General features: G+C 32.2%; 1 protein-coding gene across 1 annotated transcript; it reads left to right on the top strand.

Moving 5' to 3' along the window:
- Nucleotides 1-1,303: 1,303 nt before the first annotated feature.
- LOTGIDRAFT_124707 (hypothetical protein) lies at nucleotides 1,304-18,142 on the top strand (the record flags this gene model as incomplete). Its single annotated transcript, XM_009061340.1, has 10 exons — nucleotides 1,304-1,472; nucleotides 1,993-2,132; nucleotides 2,481-2,696; nucleotides 5,163-5,262; nucleotides 5,448-5,530; nucleotides 16,143-16,255; nucleotides 16,625-16,783; nucleotides 17,054-17,193; nucleotides 17,625-17,761; nucleotides 18,029-18,142. Coding segments are annotated over 10 exons (1,371 nt in total), but the record flags the coding sequence as incomplete, so codon positions are not given.
- Between the last annotated feature and the right edge of the window lie 3,129 nt (nucleotides 18,143-21,271).

Genomic DNA, 21,271 nt, shown 5'->3' on the forward strand with positions numbered 1-21,271 from the left:
CATCTTTAATAAGGGTATTAAGTGTTGCAATAAGTTATTTTGATTCCAAGGTAATGATCTAAATATGGAAACATCAGTATTTCTCTCATTCAGTATAGAATATTCTATAGGCTGAATCACATTTCCATGTTAATTGATTAGAGAGAAAATTGCGTTGTTAATATTAAGAGTTAGAGAGTGTATACGTGATAGACATGTGATTTATGTACTCCGATCTTATTCTCTACTAATATAGTTGCATGTTTGTATATAAGTCATGTTTTATACGCTGGTAATCTAAATGCCATTGAAGTTTAAATTATAGTATATCCATATTATACAGGCCACTTGATATTTTTGGCGGGAATTGTCAAGATGGCAATTGTTTTTATTAAAGTTCTATGTTGTTTTGGGTGATTAATACTAGGGTATATGGGTTATATAAAATTTTGTTAAATATCAGAAATCAGATTCCATGTCCTCAAACAAAACCTGATTTCATGTCCTGACATCAAACCTGATTCCATGTCCTCAAACCAAACCTGATTCCATGTCCTGACATCAAACCTGATTCCATGTCCTGACATCAAACCTGATTCCATGTCCTCAAACCAAACCTGATTCCATATCCTGACATCAAACCTGATTCCATGTCCTCAAACCAAACCTGATTCCATGCCCTCAAACCAAACCTGATTCCGTATCCTGACATAAAACCTGATTCCATGTCCTGACATCAAACCTGATTCCATGTCCTGACATCAAACCAGTTTCCATGTCCTCAATTCAAACAAGATATCTTGTCCTCAATTCAAACAAGATTTCTTGTCCTCATTTCAATCAAGATTTCTTGTCCTCAATTCAAACAAGATTTCTTGTCCTCAATTCAAAAAAGATTTCTTGCCCTGAAATCAACCAGATTCTATGTCCTCAAACCAAACCTGATTCAATGTCTTCAAACCAAACCTGATTCCATGTCCTGACATCAAACCTGATTCCATGTCCTCAAACCAAACCTGATTCCATGTCCTGACATCAAACCAGATTTCTTGTCCTCAATTCAAACAAGATTTATTGTCCTCAAACCAAACCAGATTTCTTGTCCTCAAACCAAACCGGATTTCTTGTCATCAAACCAAACAAGATTTCTTGTCCAAAAAGCAAACAGGATTTCTTGTCCAAAAAGCAAACAGGATTTCTAGACCTCAATCCGAACCAGATTTCTTGTCCTCAATCAAAACAGGATTTCTGGTCCTAATCGACCAAATCCCATGTTATAAATTCATAAATATATGAATGTTCTAGAAATACCATTCTTATATTTTTTCAGATTGAAGCCTTCGTGAAGGGTTTTAAACTTTCTACCTTGACCTACAAACGGGTCATGAACCTGTTAAACAGTGAAATGAATGCTGGACTTACCAAACACACCAACCATGCGGCAGACATTAAAATGTTTCCGACATTTGTACGATCATTACCAGATGGATCAGGTATCTGTTTAGTATATATTACCATACATGTTGTTTACATTTTTATTAAACGGAACTAAAACAAACCTTATTTTAATTTGGGGTGGGGTGGAATTGACTAGTACAAGAAGTTGAAGCAATTTAAGAATGGAAATTGTATTATTGCATGTGGTGCCATTCAATTTTCTTGACAATTTTAATGACATTTTTGCACTATGTTTTTGTACTATGTCTGTAAGAAAGAGGTAAACTAACTGTTGCATGAAATAATAGTTGAACTTTTTATTATAATATGCCATATTACAAAAATATTGAAATTAAGACTATTTCATGCAAGGAGACTATTAATGACAATGACATTATAAATTTCTTCTCTTATATGTTTTTTTTAAAAATGTGCTAGCTTCTATAATTAAAAAAAAAAAAAAGTACTATTTTTACCTCACTTTCTAGAAATTTCTCAATTACTAAAACTTCTGTTTCAAAATTGTATTGAGGTTGATTCCTTTATGTTGTTGAGCCCCATTTTCTTGTTTTTCAGAAAAAGGAGAGTTTTTAGCGCTTGATTTGGGTGGAACTAATTTTCGAGTATTGCTGGTCAAATTACATGGTAGTGATGTAGAAATTGAAAGTAAAACATATTTAATACCTCAGAGAATTATGTTAGGCACAGGAATACAAGTAAGTTTATTACGATATATTGCATGATAGATTTTTCGCCATTAAAAACTTTAATGTCAATTTCAAAATTTACATAATTCTCACATTTAAAAGTTCTATATTGGATGTAACTGATTCCCTTGTCAGTCATTTAAAGTGAAAGAATTTATCATGAGCTTTTTGACTTGTGTAAGTTTTGATAAATGTGATTATAGAACATATCATTTTGTATTACGAATTTCTAGCTCCTATAGCAAAGAACTGCATCATTTTTTCCATTGCGGGACTCTTTCTTTTTTGCCAAACAATAAACGCGAATTAATGGAACAGAGCATGTAAAATCTCTCTTTTACTTTTGTTATTTTTCAGTTATTTGATCATATAGCAGATTGTATTGGTAAATTTATCAAAGATCATAATATACAGGGTCAGAAATTACCATTAGGTTTTACATTCTCCTTCCCTTGTAAACAAGAAGATTTAGCTGCTGCCCGTCTGTCAAAATGGACAAAAGGTTTCCGTTGTGAAGGTGTTGTAGGAGAAAATATCTGTCACTTGTTACATGAAGCCTTAAAGCGTAGAACTGTAAGTCTTCTTTTATGTTTACATCCTTTTGTGAGGTTCTATAACATAGTCGGTTATAGCGTTAGTTCTTTACATTACGTCATTCAATCAGTCGAGCGAATGGTGGCTGTTGGTTCTGATCTCGATCGGCACGTTAAAGGCCTTGAATAAGTCATTATCACTCATAATCATAATAGGTATTGTAAGGAGGTTTTCTAATATTTTTATGTGTATCCTGGACACTGATAGCATCAATTTGTATTATTTCAATTTTCGGAAGTCTGTGGTTATGTTTATATTAAGTGTTAGATGACATCATTTTTCGCAAAATAGGCTTCATCTCAATTAGTGACATCATAAAACACTTAATGGAATTGCAGGGACCATAGACATCTGATTGAAAATTTGATTAGTGCAAATTGATGCTATCAGTGTCCAGGATACACATAAGAATTTTAGAAAAACTCTTTACAATTTTAGAAAAACGCTTAATCAAGTAGACGAAAATCTATTGTCTGGTCAAACTTGCCATCAAAACAACAGCTGAGTGTTCATGTCTACCAAATCGTCTAGAGAAAAAGTGAAATAATAATGAGACAGCTGTGAATATTTGAAATGTTATTGACATTGAATGGAAAAATACAAAAAAACACAATGTCACATTGACTCTATATCTAATAAAATATTTCTTGATTACTTAATGTTAGATCATTATTTATTGTTTGAAAGCTGTTACAAGTGTACAGAAACTTAATGACGTCTGTTTATCGTATGATAAGTGCACTTCTGAACTGATATGCATTAATTACATGTAAACTATGCTGATTATTGTAAAACAGGATATGGATTCTCCATATTTAACATTCACTTCTGATTTTCATACCTTGGATCTAGAATGCTGCATGATCCTTCGTTTTTTTCTAAAATCTAGCCTTTTACCTTAAATTACATGTTGGGGAAGGCTCAACCAAATAACTGTCATTATTTTTCTTTTTCTTAAGTTTCTTGTCAGTTGTGTACATACATGTGTAATCTACCGATGTTGTCGGGTTTCTACCGCTTTTGTATGTTGTCTACATCTTCACTGACTGGATACCCGATTCTACCGATTTTTGGTTTTTTTCCTGATCAAATTTTCACGGGGCCTACCGTTTTCAATGTCCAAATTCTCTACCATAAATCAACAAAATATCTATCATTACTTGTATCTTGATTGTTGGTAACATGCGTTAATCTCATCACATAATAATTTTATCATTGCCTGATTTATTAATCTCCCCATTAAGATGGTAATTTGATCTTATTTCACCCGATAATGTGTATTTTAAGTCCAGTGACACACTTCTTATAACACCCAGTAGATTCTACTTTCGCTTTTACAATTTTAAGGTAGCCTTACTTTTACAAAAAAACGAAACCTTGAAGTCTTCATAGTAATTTTTACCATCAATCTACGAGGTCTATAATAGGCCTATATAACATAGACGTCTTTTCAGAAAATCTTTGTTATTATCGGTAGATTATCATGCACGACTGAATGTCTAATTGTGCAGTTACAAGGACAAACATGAACAAAATTGAAAATAAACTCTGGTTATGCCTCTTTATTAAACAGTTAATAATGTTTTAGACCTAGGGTTGTTAACAAACGTGTTAACTTTTATTCAAGAGATCTGTGTCTTATTTTTGAAAACTAACTAAGGATGAATTAATTAAGATGTTTTCATCATCTGATTGGTCAACTAAGGATGATTTAACAGTTTCCTTGGCCAATCACTAAAATTTATTTTGAATTTTGTTTTATTATCCAATCATACTTCTGTATTTCTTGAAATCTGGATAATTTTTTTAGTTAACTTAAGCAATAATTAGAGGACTGTATCACTTAAAAAAACTTTAATTGTGTTAAGTGTTCTACTTCATTTAGATTATCTACCGTGATTATGTCTTTGTATAAATAGAATGATGTTACATTTAGCGGAAGTATAAAATCAATATAAACCTATTTAGAACTAGTTCTTGCCACATTGAGCTGCTTCCATGTCTATTTATGGTAACTAGGCTCAGTACAAAGTCTGTTACACCAGATGGGTTCAAGTCTTGGCATATTTTGTAAAAAAATTACCTTAATAACCATTCCACATAGATCTGATGTCAATAATATCCAAATTTATTGCTAAAAATGCATTAATATTCAAGACATTACAAGTTATTGTTAAAATTTGCATTTATGTAAACAAAACTTACAGTGTTTTGCATTTTCCATAGTAATAAAGACATCCAAATATTTTTGATATTTTTAAAATGGACTAGAAATTAGCCTTAAGTCAAAACGAGATTTTTCTATACATTTTGAAGACTTTTATGGACCATATGAGAAATATGTATTGTAGTACTTATTGTTAGTGATTATCAGTAAGATCTATTAGTGTTAGCACCTCCATTTGAGACACCATCTGAATATTTTGTGTTTATTTTATTTTTCAGAACTGTGATGTCGAAATATTGGCTATAGTCAATGATGCTGTAGGAACATTGATGTCTGCTGCCCATAGTGACAGGAACTGTGAAATTGGCCTCATTTTAGGTAAGTTTTATATCTTTTAGAGCAGTTATTACCATGTTTTTTCTGTGTGAGTCTCCACATGCCATTCATGGTCTGACAGACTCCATGTGAGGAATTGTGGGATGTTTCAGAGCCAAATTTTCCAGTAAGTTTGTGATTTTCTAGAAACAGAATTGAATACATCTCCAAATTGATTAAATTTTCAGGTACAGGTTGTAACGCATGTTATATGGAGAATTTAGATAATGTTGGATTGTGGGAAGCCCCAGGTGATGATCATCCACAACAGGTAAGACAGTTCAACTTCTTTGATTGTGTTATTATTTTATCTGTTTGATTTTTACTTGTGGTCTGTAAGATATTTACCCTTAAACCATAAGTATTATGTGATTTTTGTTGCCTTGAGATTGTTACAAAAATAACACGGTATAAATGTATTTGGTTCCTTGTTACATATAAGGTGAATATACACTTCCAAACCTCTCTGTTTAAGTGACATTAGAGCATCTCATTGTATGGATATTTTGACATATGTTGGTTGGAGTAGAGTCAGAAAAAAAAAGGCCCTGTTAAATGGGGATTTTCCACAAATCCGAAGATGTGTTTTTTGTAACATAATATTAAAGTACCTTTCCGATGATTGTAAATTAGTGTTGGACATCACCGTAAAGTTTTTTTGGTATCACGTGACCTTTGAACTTTTGGCTGCGCACGCTGTTTTAAATGATGGAACTGCAGACATGACATAGATGGTGTAGGGAGAAAATGATGGTATGACTGAACTACAAAAACATTCATCTTTCCAAATATATCTGGGTTTTGCAGATTCAAGATATCTAAGTAGGTTTAAAACCCCTGTACCTCCTTCAGAGATGCAGAAAGTTCCCATTTAACAAGGCCTTTTTTTCTGTCTCTACACCAGCCTACATCCTATCCAAATAGCTATCAGAGGCTGGAATAGAGTCTACTAATTGTATAAGTTTTCTCAACCTACATAGATGTAAGAGGCCCAAATTCTGAGTTTAAATAACAGCTTATTCTACATTACCCTAAAGATAAAAGTAAACTTTCATGTTCTTGGTATCTTAATGAGCAATTATCTACAGACATTTTGTGACATTTAATGAAAATTCTTTATGAAACTAAAATAACATCATAATTATTTATAGTATGTATCAATTTCTTCCCTCTGTCAGTGATGTAGGTAAGAGGGGCTGACATGGAAAAAGTGTCTAGTCGTTTGGATGGGACAATAAACCGAGGCCCCGTGTGCTACAGACTGTGCATGTTAAGGATCACTCGACAGTTGGAAATCCAAAAAGAGCAGGCTAATGTCGCTGTCCTGGCAAAATTTCCCTCATTGCACCCTGCATGGTGTAGCCCGCACAAGGTGCAGAAAAGTAAGAAGTAAAACCCCATTCATTTCATTTCTTTTGTATCAATTTCTCACCTATTCTCTAATTGCCTTGTGTCATGTGTTAGAATTCTCGAAATAATAATCAGATGACAAATCTGAATAAAAATGTGACAAAAAACAGATGACTCCTACAATACATAGTTAGCAAATTCAATTCTTACAAGTTATTTACTGGTATTTATATGCCACTATGCCCGATAACTGAACCCTAAAACTATCGTATATACAGCATAATAATGAAAGTTTGTAATTTCATCTTGGACCATATTTTTAAGTTTTCTTATGAAAATCTAATAGTTGACTTAATATCACATGTGAACACGATAATATTACAAACATATCATTTAAATAAAATAAAAATTTATTGCTCATTTTGCACTGCAACTGGACTAATGAATTTGGTTTTTACCACATAGAAAAATCGGTTTGATATGCGTTTGCACTGAAAGCCTATTTGGATAGCCATTTTCGCACTGCTCAATAAAGTTATTTTTAATAACTGTTTATTTTAATAACACATCATGTCACAAGACTAAACAATTTTATATATGAACATAAACCCAATACCATTTTACACAATTCATGTACGTTTCAAAATCTTTTCTTGTAATATAAATCCAGTGCAATTTGAGACGCTATTTTGAGGCGTTCATTCACATGATACCCAAAGTGATATTTTTATCTTGTATGGTTTCACACTAATAATAATAATAATAATAAAATCTTTATTAGGGTGAAAATTAGGTCTGGCTTTTTTACAATTTTGCCCTTCAATGGAACACAACATATAATACAAAAGAAACAAAAAACAACCAAACTACAATCACAAAAGCAGAAGAACTTTTAACAGTTATATACATATATAATTCATCTGATTATGTTGTTTTTAAAGAAAGAAAAGTGTTGTTTTTTAAATTTTGCCAAAACATTGATTTTCTTTAACCCTTTCAACACTAACGCAATATATACCCGAGCAGACGGTATACCGGCCGTTACTAAGTGACATCATACAATTTTAACATCATACGCTTTTACTTTTATTACTTGGAGTTCAGGGTATATGACGTTATATTTCATTTACACTCAGGGTTCAAAGAGTTAAGGATGTTATCTGGATCATATCCAGACGAAATCCACCTCTGGAGGTATATTTTTGGATAACTTCTGGTTATAACCAAATAAGAAATAACTAGAAGTTATTTAGATAGAACTGGATAGAACCAAATTCATGGTGCAGCGCTAGTATAAATCTTACAAAAAACATGTTATTCTGTTATACTAATTACAGTTTAGCCTTTCTGTACTGAGAAAGATATTGTCATGCTGTCTGTAGACTAGATGTCAATGTTCTATCATTGCTAACAAATATACATCTAAAAAACAGTATTACATACAGTATATAGAATATTCTATTGTAATATTTAAGATACAACATGTACAAAGGGTCATGGCCAGACAATCAAACAATTTTTATACGCCCACATTATAATGTGTAAAAAATAATAAAACTTGACATCAAATACCATCCATTAATACCCAACGTTTCGTCAAAAAAGTTTTACACCAAGTTCAGTATACATCAAATGAATTGCTGTATTACTAGTGGTATTGGTGATCCCATCAAAAAGTCTTCTGTGATTGGTTATTGTTGCCTGTTTTTTCTTTTTGGAATCGCCACATTATAATGTGGTCGTATATTGTTGTAGCCCCTGTCTGTCCGTCCGTCCGTCCGTCGTTTCAACCTATTTAAATGAAATTTGATATGATCATTTATAATGATGAGATCTTAGTCAAGATTGAATTTGACAATTTTTTAATCAATGGAATTTGAGTTATTGCCCTTGACTTAGTAAAAACTCATCAAAATTGTTGGTGATAGAGGTGACAGTTTATGTCAGAATTTTAATAAATAATGTTTGTTTGTTTAAATCAACAATATCTTGCACAAATTAAATTTTTGGTATGATTTGACACAGATAGGTGACTGCCCTTGATATACTGAAAATGTATCAGGAAAGTGGGCGTATCTTGCTAGGCAACCACTTGTTTGCATTTAGGGAGAATATTTGATCTACTGTATCTGATTAGATTAGCTTAGATTGCATTGGGTTATAACATAGTTAATTTCACCTTTTTTGAAGTATCTTGAGAAGCAATTCATTCCAAATAGATAGACTATAGCTCATTCCCTAAGTGCTTTGAAATCTTGATTTCATTTGTTGGTTCATGTCCAACTAATGATCATGGTTGACTCTAATTTCAGTTGTCATTTAAGTCTGATGACTTTGAATAATTATCATCATTATTCCATTCACTCGACTGTAAATGGACATTTATAATCTGAGAAAGATTTGAATTAAGTGGTTTGGCCAAAGTATTTTCCTTGTAAATATTTCTAAAAAAGAAATGTCCAAAGATATTCACAAATATATTTGAATTCTCTGAACAAAATGTATTTTAAACAAATTTCTGAACATTTTTTGTGATGTTATGCCATGCCATGTGGATTAGATATTAATAGAATTATGTTCTGAAAACATTTTTTGAACAGGAATTTTTTATTACATAGAAAATTTTGTGACCTTGCACATGAAAACTGATCCCTTTATCACACACTTGGTTCATGATCATCTTAAATGCTCTTTTGAATACCATTACCCATAAATATGACATAATATACAATACAAGACTGGAGTTTTTATATATACATGTAGCAAGATATTGTATATCATAACAATCTATAACTGACAGTTTTTATCTTTCTTGATTTATCATGCATGTTATATGTATATTATACATGCATTTGTCTCTAATGGTTTAGTTATTAATATGTTCTTCTATACCATTATCTACTTGGGCACAAGTCTTAAGTTTGGGTTTCAAACAGGCTTGGTAGGACACCCTTTGATTCCTGATAGTTTCAGTATTTTGTATTGTCTACTTTGTATATGGGAACTGTTGGTCTGAAGTATGGGTTTCAAACAGGCTTGGTAGGACACCCTTTGATTCCTGATAGTTTCAGTATTTTGTATAGTCTACTATGTATATAGGAACTGTTGGTCTCAACTATGAGTTTTAAACAGGCTTGGTAAGACACCCTTTGATTCCTGATAGTTTCAGTATTTTGTCTTGTCTACTTTGTATATGGGAACTGTTGGTCTGAAGTATGGGTTTCAAACAGGCTTGGTAGGACACCCTTTGATTCCTGATAGTTTCAGTATTTTGTATAGTCTACTATGTATATGGGAACTGTTGGTCTGAATTATGGGTTTCAAACAGGCTTGGTAGGACACCCTTTGATTCCTGATAGTTTCAGTATTTTGTATTGTCTACTTTGTATATAGGAACTGTTGGTCTGAAGTATGGGTTTCAAACAGGCTTGGTAGGGTTCCCTTTGATTCCTGATAGTTTCAGTATTTTGTATAGTCTACTTTGTATATGGGAACTGTTGGTCTGAAGTATGGGTTTCAAACAGGCTTGGTAGGACACCCTTTGATTCCTGATAGTTTCAGTATTTTGTATAGTCTACTATGTATATGGGAACTGTTGGTCTGAATTATGGGTTTCAAACAGGCTTGGTAGGACACCCTTTGATTCCTGATAGTTTCAGTATTTTGTATTGTCTACTTTGTATATAGGAACTGTTGGTCTGAAGTATGGGTTTCAAACAGGCTTGGTAGGGTTCCCTTTGATTCCTGATAGTTTCAGTATTTTGTATAGTCTACTTTGTATATGGGAACTGTTGGTCTGAAGTATGGGTTTCAAACAGGCTTGGTAGTTCACCCTTTGATTCCTGATAGTTTCAGTATAGTCTACTATGTATATGGGAACTGTTGGTCTCAACTATGAGTTTCAAACAGGCTTGGTAGGACACCCTTTGGTTCCTGATAGTTTCAGTATTTTGTATTGTCTACTTTGTATATGGGAACTGTTGGTCTCAACTATGAGTTTCAAACAGGCTTGGTAGGACACCCTTTGATTCCTGATAGTTTCAGTATAGTCTACTATGTATATGGGAACTGTTGGTCTGAACTATGGGTTTCAAACAGGTATGGTAGAACACCCTTTGATTCCTGATAGTTTCAGTATTTTGTATAGTCTACTATGTATTTGAAGCACCCAATTAAGAGGGAAACTTTGTTTAAGTCTGATGGTGCCAGGGGGTACTCTTGGCTCTTGATAGTTCCTGATAATTTTTCTTTGTCTGTTCTATCCTATTGTCATATCATAAAACATATACCTACAGGCATGACTAAAACGATAAATGTCAAATCCTACTGTTTATACATATTGTTAGGCTACTGTGTCATTATTATCAGTGTCCTAGTGACCTTGACTTCGACAATACAGATTGTTGTTCAATCAAATTGAAATATTTATATTTAATGTTCAATGTTAAATAGGCTAACTTCTGTGCACTAAAATATTTACATATACATATACATGTAACTACATAACATAAAGAAATTGTAAAATCTTGTATAGACTCTCTGAAAGGGATGCATTTTTGACAAAAGAACTTTGTAATGTGGCATCAGGTGTTTCAGAAACTTAAGCATACCATACCTTGTTTATGACTCCTGCTACAATGCTTTTTTTACTAGAGCTGAAGTCTTTGAACAGGGACTTAAAAGCAAGATAATGGAGCTCAAGCAAGATAATGGAGCTCAAGCAAGACAATGGAGCTCAAGCTAGACAATGGAGCTTAATGGAGCTCAAGCAAGACAATGGAGCTCAAGCTAGACAATGGAGCTCAAGCAAGACAATGGAGCTTGAGCAAGATAATGGAGCTCTAAGATAGTGGAGATCAAGCAAGACAATGGAGCTCAAGCAAGATAATGGAGCTTGAGCAAGATAATGGAGCTCATAAGAAAATGGAGCTCAAGCAAGTCAATGGAGCTGAAGCAAGTCAATGGAGCTGAAGCAAGTCAATGGAGCTCAAGTAAGACAATGGAGCTCAAGCAAGACAATGGAGCTCAAGAAAATGCAGTTTATGCAAGATAATGGAGCTCAAGAAAGACAATTGAGCTCAAGCAAGATAATGAAGCTCAAGCAAGATAATGGAGTCAAGCAAGATAATAGCTCAAGCAAAATAATGGAGCTCATGATTAAAGAGAACCTAGAAATGTTGTCATACAGTCTTTGTGCCCAAAATGATTGGTGTGTATGTGTCTTACGCTTGATTGTACTTTTATGTGCATTACGAAGATATATCATTGCAGAATTTTGACAACCATTTGGCAAAGAACAATAGTTCAAAAATGTTTGCCAGTTTTGGGAGGTTTATTTGAGGGTTGAATACATGGAAATAGTTTTCAGAAGAACTAGAGATGTACGAAAAACCCCATAATTCTTTCCAAAATACCCCAAACTAGGAATTTCTTTTCTAATTTCTATATATGACTTTTCTATATGGCAGTGTCTTAAGAAAAGACGAGTTATCATTTTAACTTTCAAATGTGGATAATTCTGAACACACATGGATTTGAAGACTTAAAATTCCGACGGTGAGATGTGAACACTATTACTGATTAGCTTAGCTTCAAAATTTCCGTTTCTGAGACTAAGGTACAATTGGTCAAACGGATTGCAAACCTCTCCCCTTTTAGTATCATATCCTTATGTAATGTAGACCTACATGAAATGAAAGTGGATTGAATGTAAAATGCATAGGTACATAATATGTATATAAAACCTAAGACGCGCTCGCGTTCACCAATAATCTTATAGAATATGGCTCAAAAGAGTTTGCTAATATTGCGATGAAAAGTATAAATTATGTCTATGAATCATTCAAAACATTTACAAAAGAAAGGAGCTATAAATAACTTGACTTTTCTTGACGTCTGCTGAAAATAACCTTCAGGTGAATATCACCTTGTCTTCTACAAAAGATATATAATGTTGAATATTTTACTGGTTTTTAACTGTCTTGAATACATACATACATTTTTTGGTCTCAAATGAGCAATTTTGAGGTGAAGAAGTGCAGAATAGAAACAAGCGATTAAATAAAATTTGATAAATATCATAATTTTTAACTGTTGTCTTCAAGGACTTTTCATGTCTGAAAATAACTGTGTGAACAACATTCTTCAAAACGATTAAAATCAAATTAGCGATTATGAATCCAATTGCAGAGTGATATCAAGTGCACAACCCTTCAACTGGGCTTGAAATTGACTTCATTAATTCAGAAAAAAACAAATCCCGCAATTACTTTTCATATCATATACATGTACGATTGATTTTAATAATTAGGAAATATAGATTCTTGAATACTGAATACCTAATAATAAGCTAGGATTATATTGTTGATTGTTTGAAGGCATCTCAAGGTCAGATTCTACCAATCTATATATAAAGATCAGTTTTGTATTGGCAATTCTACATTAATTGACACACAAACTATTGGAAGATATCCAACTTTAATGTTTTTAGCTGATAGAATGATGCAATACAAGCAAATAGTTTCGTATTTTTTCAAACTTTGTGATATTTACATTATTTACATATTTCAAATTGACCAAATTCATAATTATGGTACTAATTTACGAGGTTTTCTCAATCACTTGTGGTTGTTACGTAAATTCTGGCAGGGTTCCAACCTATGATCAATGATCATAATATTTTGACGTCTGTTTCAACCCTATATTGCAGCCTATTGATTTGTTAGGTTGTGAGAAGTAAACATGTGTTACTCTTGGCTATTTTAAGTTATTGGCGTTTAATATCTTTCATAGTCTTGTTAGCTGGTATTTTATTTGTTCTCTTGAAAGCACAGGTCATGGCATAAGAAATTTGAATTTTTTGTCCTTGAAGGAAACCAGTCAGTCATGTCTTTCTGCCGTTTTTATCCAACAAAATTGATTTTTTGACAAATTTGGATCTAGAGTGCATCTTAGCATGTTAGATATTGGAAAAGTGATGACATTTGCTTGTTAACTTGAAGGTCCAGGGTTCAATCCCGGCATAGGTCGAGATAATATCTTGGATTTTTCAACCCAGTTTCCACCTGTCAGTGATGCAGGTAAGAGAGGATGACATGAAAATTCTTGCTTCTCAATCCACACATCAAATGAGTGTGAAATGGATTATTGGAAAAAGAAAATAACGTTTACATAATATAATGAAATTGATCTAAAAATCGAATAAGAGTGAGGGAATTTGTTTTGGAAGATTGAGCACAGATCAATTGAGGCAACAAATGAAATGGTGATCATTGATTGGTCAATAAGATATCAGATGACAACCTGATGACATAGTTAAAGTCTATGATAGCTGTAATGAGGTGGTCTTGTGATGATATTAATACAAATTAACAACAGATAAAACTATCAACACTTCAAATTATTTCAACAACATGATAAATGATATGAATAACAAATGAATGAATTCAAAATAACAAAAATTATTTAAGTGCGTCAGGTCAAGTTCAATAGGTCAAGTTCACCAATATCAAGTCACTGCCAGTTCAAATCGCGTCAGAAAATTGGTCGCCCTATCCAGTTCTCACCAACAGAATTGGTTGCTATGTTGAATTATCAAAACAATTGGTTGACATGTCCAGTCTTCATCAAAATAAATGGTTGACATGTCCAGTCTTCATCAAAATAATTGGCTTCCTTGACCAATCCTGACCAAAATAGTTAGTCGCCATGTCCAGTTTGTATCAAACAGTTGGTCAAAATGTCCAGCCCTCCTTGGTCACCATGTCTAGTTCTCACCAGAGCAGTTAGTTACCAGCTTTAATTCTCAACAATTCAAATTTGCATGATGTCCAGTTAGAACCAAACTATTTCAATCTTTAGGAATAAAATGAGTTTCAGGTAAAGCCATCATAACATGATAGAAAGACGCCAAAAGTTATTCTTTAGTCTATATCTGATTTGATATCTTTATTACCTTAAAGGTCAAGGTCATGATTTCATAATAATATGTCACTGTAGTATTGTGGGTTATGAGTAGGTCAATGGTAGCTAGTACCCATGTGTAACTTGTTATATAGTATATCCACCAATAGAAATACCATACACCTATACTAGTATATAAACTTACTACTTAATTAATGACTAACCTGAAGTTTAAAAGGACAGATATTACATTTTCTTGTGTTGATTGGGTATTGAATATATGTAAATAGTCTTTAGAAGTACTGAAAATGTACAGAAATCTCATTTGAAGGCTCAAATTTTGACTTTGAATATTGAACACTATTACAGATTAGATTAGCTTGAATAATATTTTATATATAGTTGAATATATTCATAACTGTCTCAAATTGTAGAACATGTGTGGAATATGGGGTCCTCTATCCAAAATATTCAATCAAAACTTGACACAAAGGAACCATAAAATAACTCATTCCAACCTCGGCTCCTGAAAATTTGATTATTTTTAAGCTATAAGATGTTAGCTAAATTTTCAGTTCACAATAAATTGTTTAATTTCCTGGTTGCAATCGTAAATCCACAACATATCGTGGGTGAAAAGGTCAGCTAGTAACAAAAATCTTTTTTGCCACGTTTCAAGGTTTTTTGCTGCCCTCTAATTAATTGGTCGTCTAACTAATGTGATATATCAATTGAAATAGCCTGTGACTCACTGATTATAATTTACAATAATTGTTGATCATTGCTTTTACAATTGGTGATTCATTGCATTTTACAATTGGTGATTCATTGCATTTTACAATTGGTGATTCATTGCATTTTACAATTGATGAATTGATGATCATTGCATTTTACAATTGATGATCATTGTATTTTACAATTGGTGATCATTGCATTTTACAATTGATGATCATTGCATTTTACAATTGGTGATCATTGTATTTTACAATTGGTGATCATTGTATTTTACAATTGGTGATCATTGCATTTTACAATTGATGATCATTGCATTTTACAATTGGTGATCATTGTATTTTACAATTGGTGATCATTGTATTTTACAATTGGTGATCATTGCATTTCACAATTGGTGATCCTTGTATTTTACAATTGATGATCATTGCATTTCACAATTGATGATCATTGCATTTCACAATTGGTGATCATTGTATTTTACAATTGATGATCATTGCAATTTACAATTGATGATCATTGCATTTCACAATTGGTGATCATTGTATTTTACAATTGGTGATCATTGCATTTTACAATTGGTGATCATTGCATTTTACAATTGGTGATCATTGTATTTTATAATTGGTGATCATTGCATTTTACAATTGGTGATCATTGTATTTTACAATTGGTGATCATTAAAAGTAATATGATAATCCTAGTATTTTATTATAGGTGATCTTATTGTATTGTAGTATTGGTGATCTTTGGATTATTGTATTTTATTACTGGTGATCTTCTAGTATTTTTTACAATTGGAGTTCACTCTGGGTGATCATTGTATTTTACAATTGTATTCACTGTATCTTACATTTCGTGATACAAAATTTACATTTTGTGATCATTGTATTTTGCAGGTGATTATTAATACAGAATGGGGAGCATTTGGTGATAATGGTTGTTTAGACTTCATACGTACAGAATATGATTTAGAATTAGATACATACAGTATTAATCCTGGTAAACAAATGTAAGTAACGTTTTTCTCATTTGTATTTTTTTTTATTGAATAACAGAAAGATAACAAACATATGTATTATTAGAAGCTTAAAATAAGCTCTAATGGAATTGTGAAAAATAAAAAATTAAATGCTAGATTTTGCATCTTAATTATAATATTTCTATCTAAAAAAAACCAACAGCTTTTTAGTTCGATAGAATAAAAAAAAGAATAACTTTCCGTAACTTTTGATCTTTAGACTGCGGAGAGAGAGCTATAGAATTGGCCTTGCCCTGTTATGCCTTGATTAGAAATTCGTATTTTGATGCAAATTTTATATTTATTCTCACAAAAAAAAATTGGCGCAAAAATTGATAACAGAAGTGTATTATATTTTAGATTAGAAAAGATGATATCTGGTATGTATATGGGTGAGATAGTAAGATTAGTATTAGAAAGATTGACATATGAAGGATTGTTGTTACAAGGAGCAGATCGGGAATGTGCTTTATATGAACGAGGAAGATTTTACACTAAATATGTTTCTGAAATAGAAAGGTGAGTATTTATCTAGTCCTTTATATGGGACATAAAACTGAGGCCTGTGTGCTACAGACTGTGCTCGGTTAAGATCTGTTGCCATTGGGAAATCGAAACAGAGTAGGCCAATGCTGCTGCCATTGCACACTGCATGGCATTGCCCATCTTTATTAGCCCAATTAGGTGCAGAAGAGTAGAGCATAAAACTCCATTAATTTCATTTTTTGAATTGATCTGATTTGAACTTTGATTGTTAACTAACCTCATGCATTGATTTTACCTTTTCAGTGATCATGATGAATTTTTTGCCAATACCAAACAAGTGTTAGAAGAATTAGGTGTAGAAAATTTCACCTCAGAAGACTGTAAGATTGTTAAATATGTTTGCACTCTTGTTTCCGCACGTGCTGCATTTCTGGCCGCGGCAGGTGAGTTCTATCTTAGAGTTTATTTATGCTATTATTACATGTTGTTTTATATTTAGTTCATGATGAATGATTGGATACAGTAGCAGACGGACAACATGTACAATTTCTGGCAGCCAACAGCATTAGGTTAATTGAGTTGCTAACTTGTTTTGTTGTTCTTTCTCTAATAACATGTATCTTCTGCATTCTTAGTTTGCAACCCACTTGTTTTGAAGGCATGAAGACTTCAAGCTGTTCATGATTTTCAAATTGTTTTTTTTTTCAAATCAGAAATGCATTCATGTTTTATGTCTTACTTTTCTCTACCTTGTTTGTCTTATACAGATAGTCAAGAACGATGAGACATTTTGCCAAGCCTTTTAGGGTTTAAATTCAATACTTTTTAATCAAATTTTTCCTGATCATTCCAAATTTTGACGTCTTGTTTATAGGTCTGGCTACACTCATCACTAAAATTGGTCGTAAAGAAATGACAATAGCTGTTGATGGTTCACTCTATAGATTTCATCCACGTTTTCATAATCTCATGTGCCTTAAAATACAGGAACTCATCAAACCTGGCCAGAAGGTATGTAGGAGCCATGTTTATTTGTAAGGAATTCGTGAACAAAACTGCAAACTGTTTGAGAATAGGCCTTCAGTTGACCTATGGAATTTCAGAAATGATTAATACATATCCAATGCTTTCTGATCTTAATTTTGAAGTCTTATTTGTTTTAATTTGAATGATGAACAGCTCAAAATGGCAGAACAAATCTGTGACTTTTAGGCATCATTGCCATTTCTGATCATTTTACTACTTGAATTTTAATAACAATGAAATTTTCTTTTTCAGTTTAAGCTGGCTTTATCCCATGATGGAAGCGGTAAGGGGGCAGCACTAGTGGCTGCCGTGGCAACGAGATTAAGAAATAATAAAGTATTAAGGGAGGTAAAAGTACCAGCTTGAACTCCTATGAGATTTATGTGATTAATTACATGACGTGATATTCAAATCAATGCACACTGCATTTAATGTGGCTTTTCATAATTCTCACTCATATTACTCTTTATTCGCATTGCAATATTAGAATTTAGCAAGTTATGATTTAGATATGGTCAGTACCATAACATCATTATTCAAAATGGTTTTGGCATGTATTGCTCTGAAATCATCTGGAATAACAAAAATGTAGTTGATTATTCAATCATAGCCTATGTTACGTATTTATGATGATTATTTTGGCTGGAAGAGTTTTATATCTTAAGGCAGTGACTCAATTAGCAACTTATAACACCAAAATTTCATGGACAATTCATTTTGTGGAGCTAAATAAGATATATTTTGGCTGGAATGGTTGCTGATGAGTGACTTGGTTAAATACTCCAATAAGTATATATTCTGCTCTCTGTTTCTGCCATTTGCAAGGTCAACCTGAGCTCCCCCTGGCATGATATGCATAAAAAGTGCTATCTCTTACCTTGGCTGTGTATGTGAGGTAAATTATTAGTTTTAATGATGATATTCTGTGATTATTCTACCGGTTTATATAATGATTATAATATTAATTATATTTTAATATATACTTTTGAATTATAGTTTTACTCTAGTTAATAATGGATTGACATGGTATGATCTCTATAGATTTTCATAATTTCAAAGCAAGTCTGATGATCTAACAAATCTTTTTTTTAAATTTTGCTTGTGATGGACACATACATGCGTAATCTACCGACATCATCATGGACATTTTTTGCATATATTCTTTAAGAATTTTTTACGCATTATTTATTTAAAATCCAAATTTGTGGTTTAGTTTGAAACTTTCCATGTTCAAAATGGGGTCTGGGACATCACAGATGAACTAGAACACTGTGCTCCACTTCTAAGGGTGACGTCAATTGAACCCCTAGACTATCTATCTCTCTTCAGTGAACATGTCGATCGAGCTCAGGCAATATGGTGGCAATTTTGAACCATATACATGTATTGGCGTTGCTTTCTGTCATGTTAACTTGTGTTCAACTCCCCAAATAGCAAGGGTCAGACCCAAGTTCTAACTGGGTCTAATAACGTCACACAAGTAAATATTAGAGTTTGGTTGTGTCTTGAAAACTTCGAGTCAACCCTGAGTTCCAATCGTAGTCATCCCATGATATTTTCTGAAATTCACAAAAGTGTGTCAAAACTGATTTGTAGAAACACACTACCTCAAATAGTAGTAGACTCTACTAGGGTTTGGTATCCGGGATGTATATAAATACTGTTAAACAACTCTAGATTAGTTTGTTATGAAATGTGCCATGAGGAATCATTAATTATACTGCTGTTATTTTGTTATTGTTTATTTTTTTGTTATTCTGCACTTATGAATTGATTTTTTATGGGTTACCTTCAAACTCTGAATATATTCTCTACAACAGGCTATCTTTACTTGCAAGAAATAGCTACAGAAAGCCAAAGAACTGTTTCTTTTGAAAAATTTTCCCATAAAATTCAGCACTTTGAAGATTTCTTAGAAATTGTGTTGGGATGTACTAAGTCTAAAAAGGTTGCTTGTGATTCCATTCAAATATTGTGTGGTCAAAGGAATGGCAGAATTATCTTTTAAATTGCACTTGCAGGAATTATGACAAGTGATGATGTCATGTGGTCTTGGTTCCTTGAGAGAAAAGACGACTTTGTTTCACAGCATCCTGACTAGTTTTTGGGGTACTTTTGTCCATTAATTTTCCTCTTGTGAGATTATTTCTATTGAGTATTTTTTAAGGCAGCTATTAAAATGGTTTTTTTTAGATTTTCTGTAGAAAAAGTAGAGTGAAAAAATGAATTAAAATGAAATAGGAATTGTATTCTTTAGATTTGGAGAGATTTTAATTTTTTATGTGTCTTTTTATTGATTTGCACCATTCTAATATTTTAATCTGATATCTTTGGTTCCTACAATTCCATTAACACTCACTGTTTGATGATGTCAATAATCAAAAATATTCGTTTGAAAATTGGAATGGTACAAATTGATTCTAACAGTGTCCCCGATATACATAAAATTTTTTTAGAAAACCTCTTTACAATCCCTTTAATGTTAAATTTTTGCATAATATTTTGTACCCTGGTAGGTCTTGAATTAAAGCATCATTACTTTTTGATTATTATTGTGCTTTGGAAGTGGTTTTTAAAACATAATAAAATAATAGGCTACAGTGCTTGTTTCATTTAAACACCATATTCATATTTGCAGCTTTATGACACATATTTTCTGTTGGGTTGTTATGAATCTGTTATTGTAAATAGACATGTATATATTGTAAATAGATATCTTGTTATTACAACTAAACTTGTTATTTTGTGAAGCTAATATTACACCAGAAATGTAAAATATGAATATTTTCTGTATTAATTCTGTTTTTTGATTTTGCTTCATGTGGTTCTTAGTCTTTGGTTTGTATTCTGCACTTATTAATCTAAACCTCACAAAAGTATGATTGTCAGGCATTATTGTTGAATGTTTATTTTTGTGAGAGTTATTGCACTTGTTTTAGAGTGACGGCAAGTTCAAATTATGAACATGTTGGATGTTGACTTTTGATTAAAAATGAAAAATAAATTCACGAATTATACTTCTGTAGAAAATTACTTTTGCCTGCGAATATTTTGTTATGCATTGATGTGAATTTCAGAAATTTGCTCATTGCAAAATTCAAATACTGAAAATTTGGACTGGCCTAAGAGAAAGTTTAAATCAATTATTGAATATTTAAAATGGCTTAAACTGAAAACAAGATTAGTCTATGACAAGTATTAAGAGAAAGTTTAAATCAATTATTGAATATTTAAACTGGCTTAAACTGAAAACAAGATTAGTCTAAGTCAAGTATTAAAACAAAGTTTAATTTGATTATTGAATATTTAAACTGGCTTAAACTGAAAACATGATTAGTCTAAGTCAAGTATTAAAACAAAGTTTAATTTGATTATTGAATATTTAAACTGGCTTAAACTGAAAACAAGATTAGTCTAAGTCAAGTATTAAAACAAAGTTTAATTTGATTATTGAATATTTAAACTGGCTTAAACTGAAAACATGATTAGTCTAAG

This window comes from Lottia gigantea (genome assembly GCF_000327385.1).
Source record: "Lottia gigantea unplaced genomic scaffold LOTGIsca_47, whole genome shotgun sequence".
NCBI classification, from domain to species: Eukaryota; Metazoa; Mollusca; class Gastropoda; family Lottiidae; genus Lottia; species Lottia gigantea.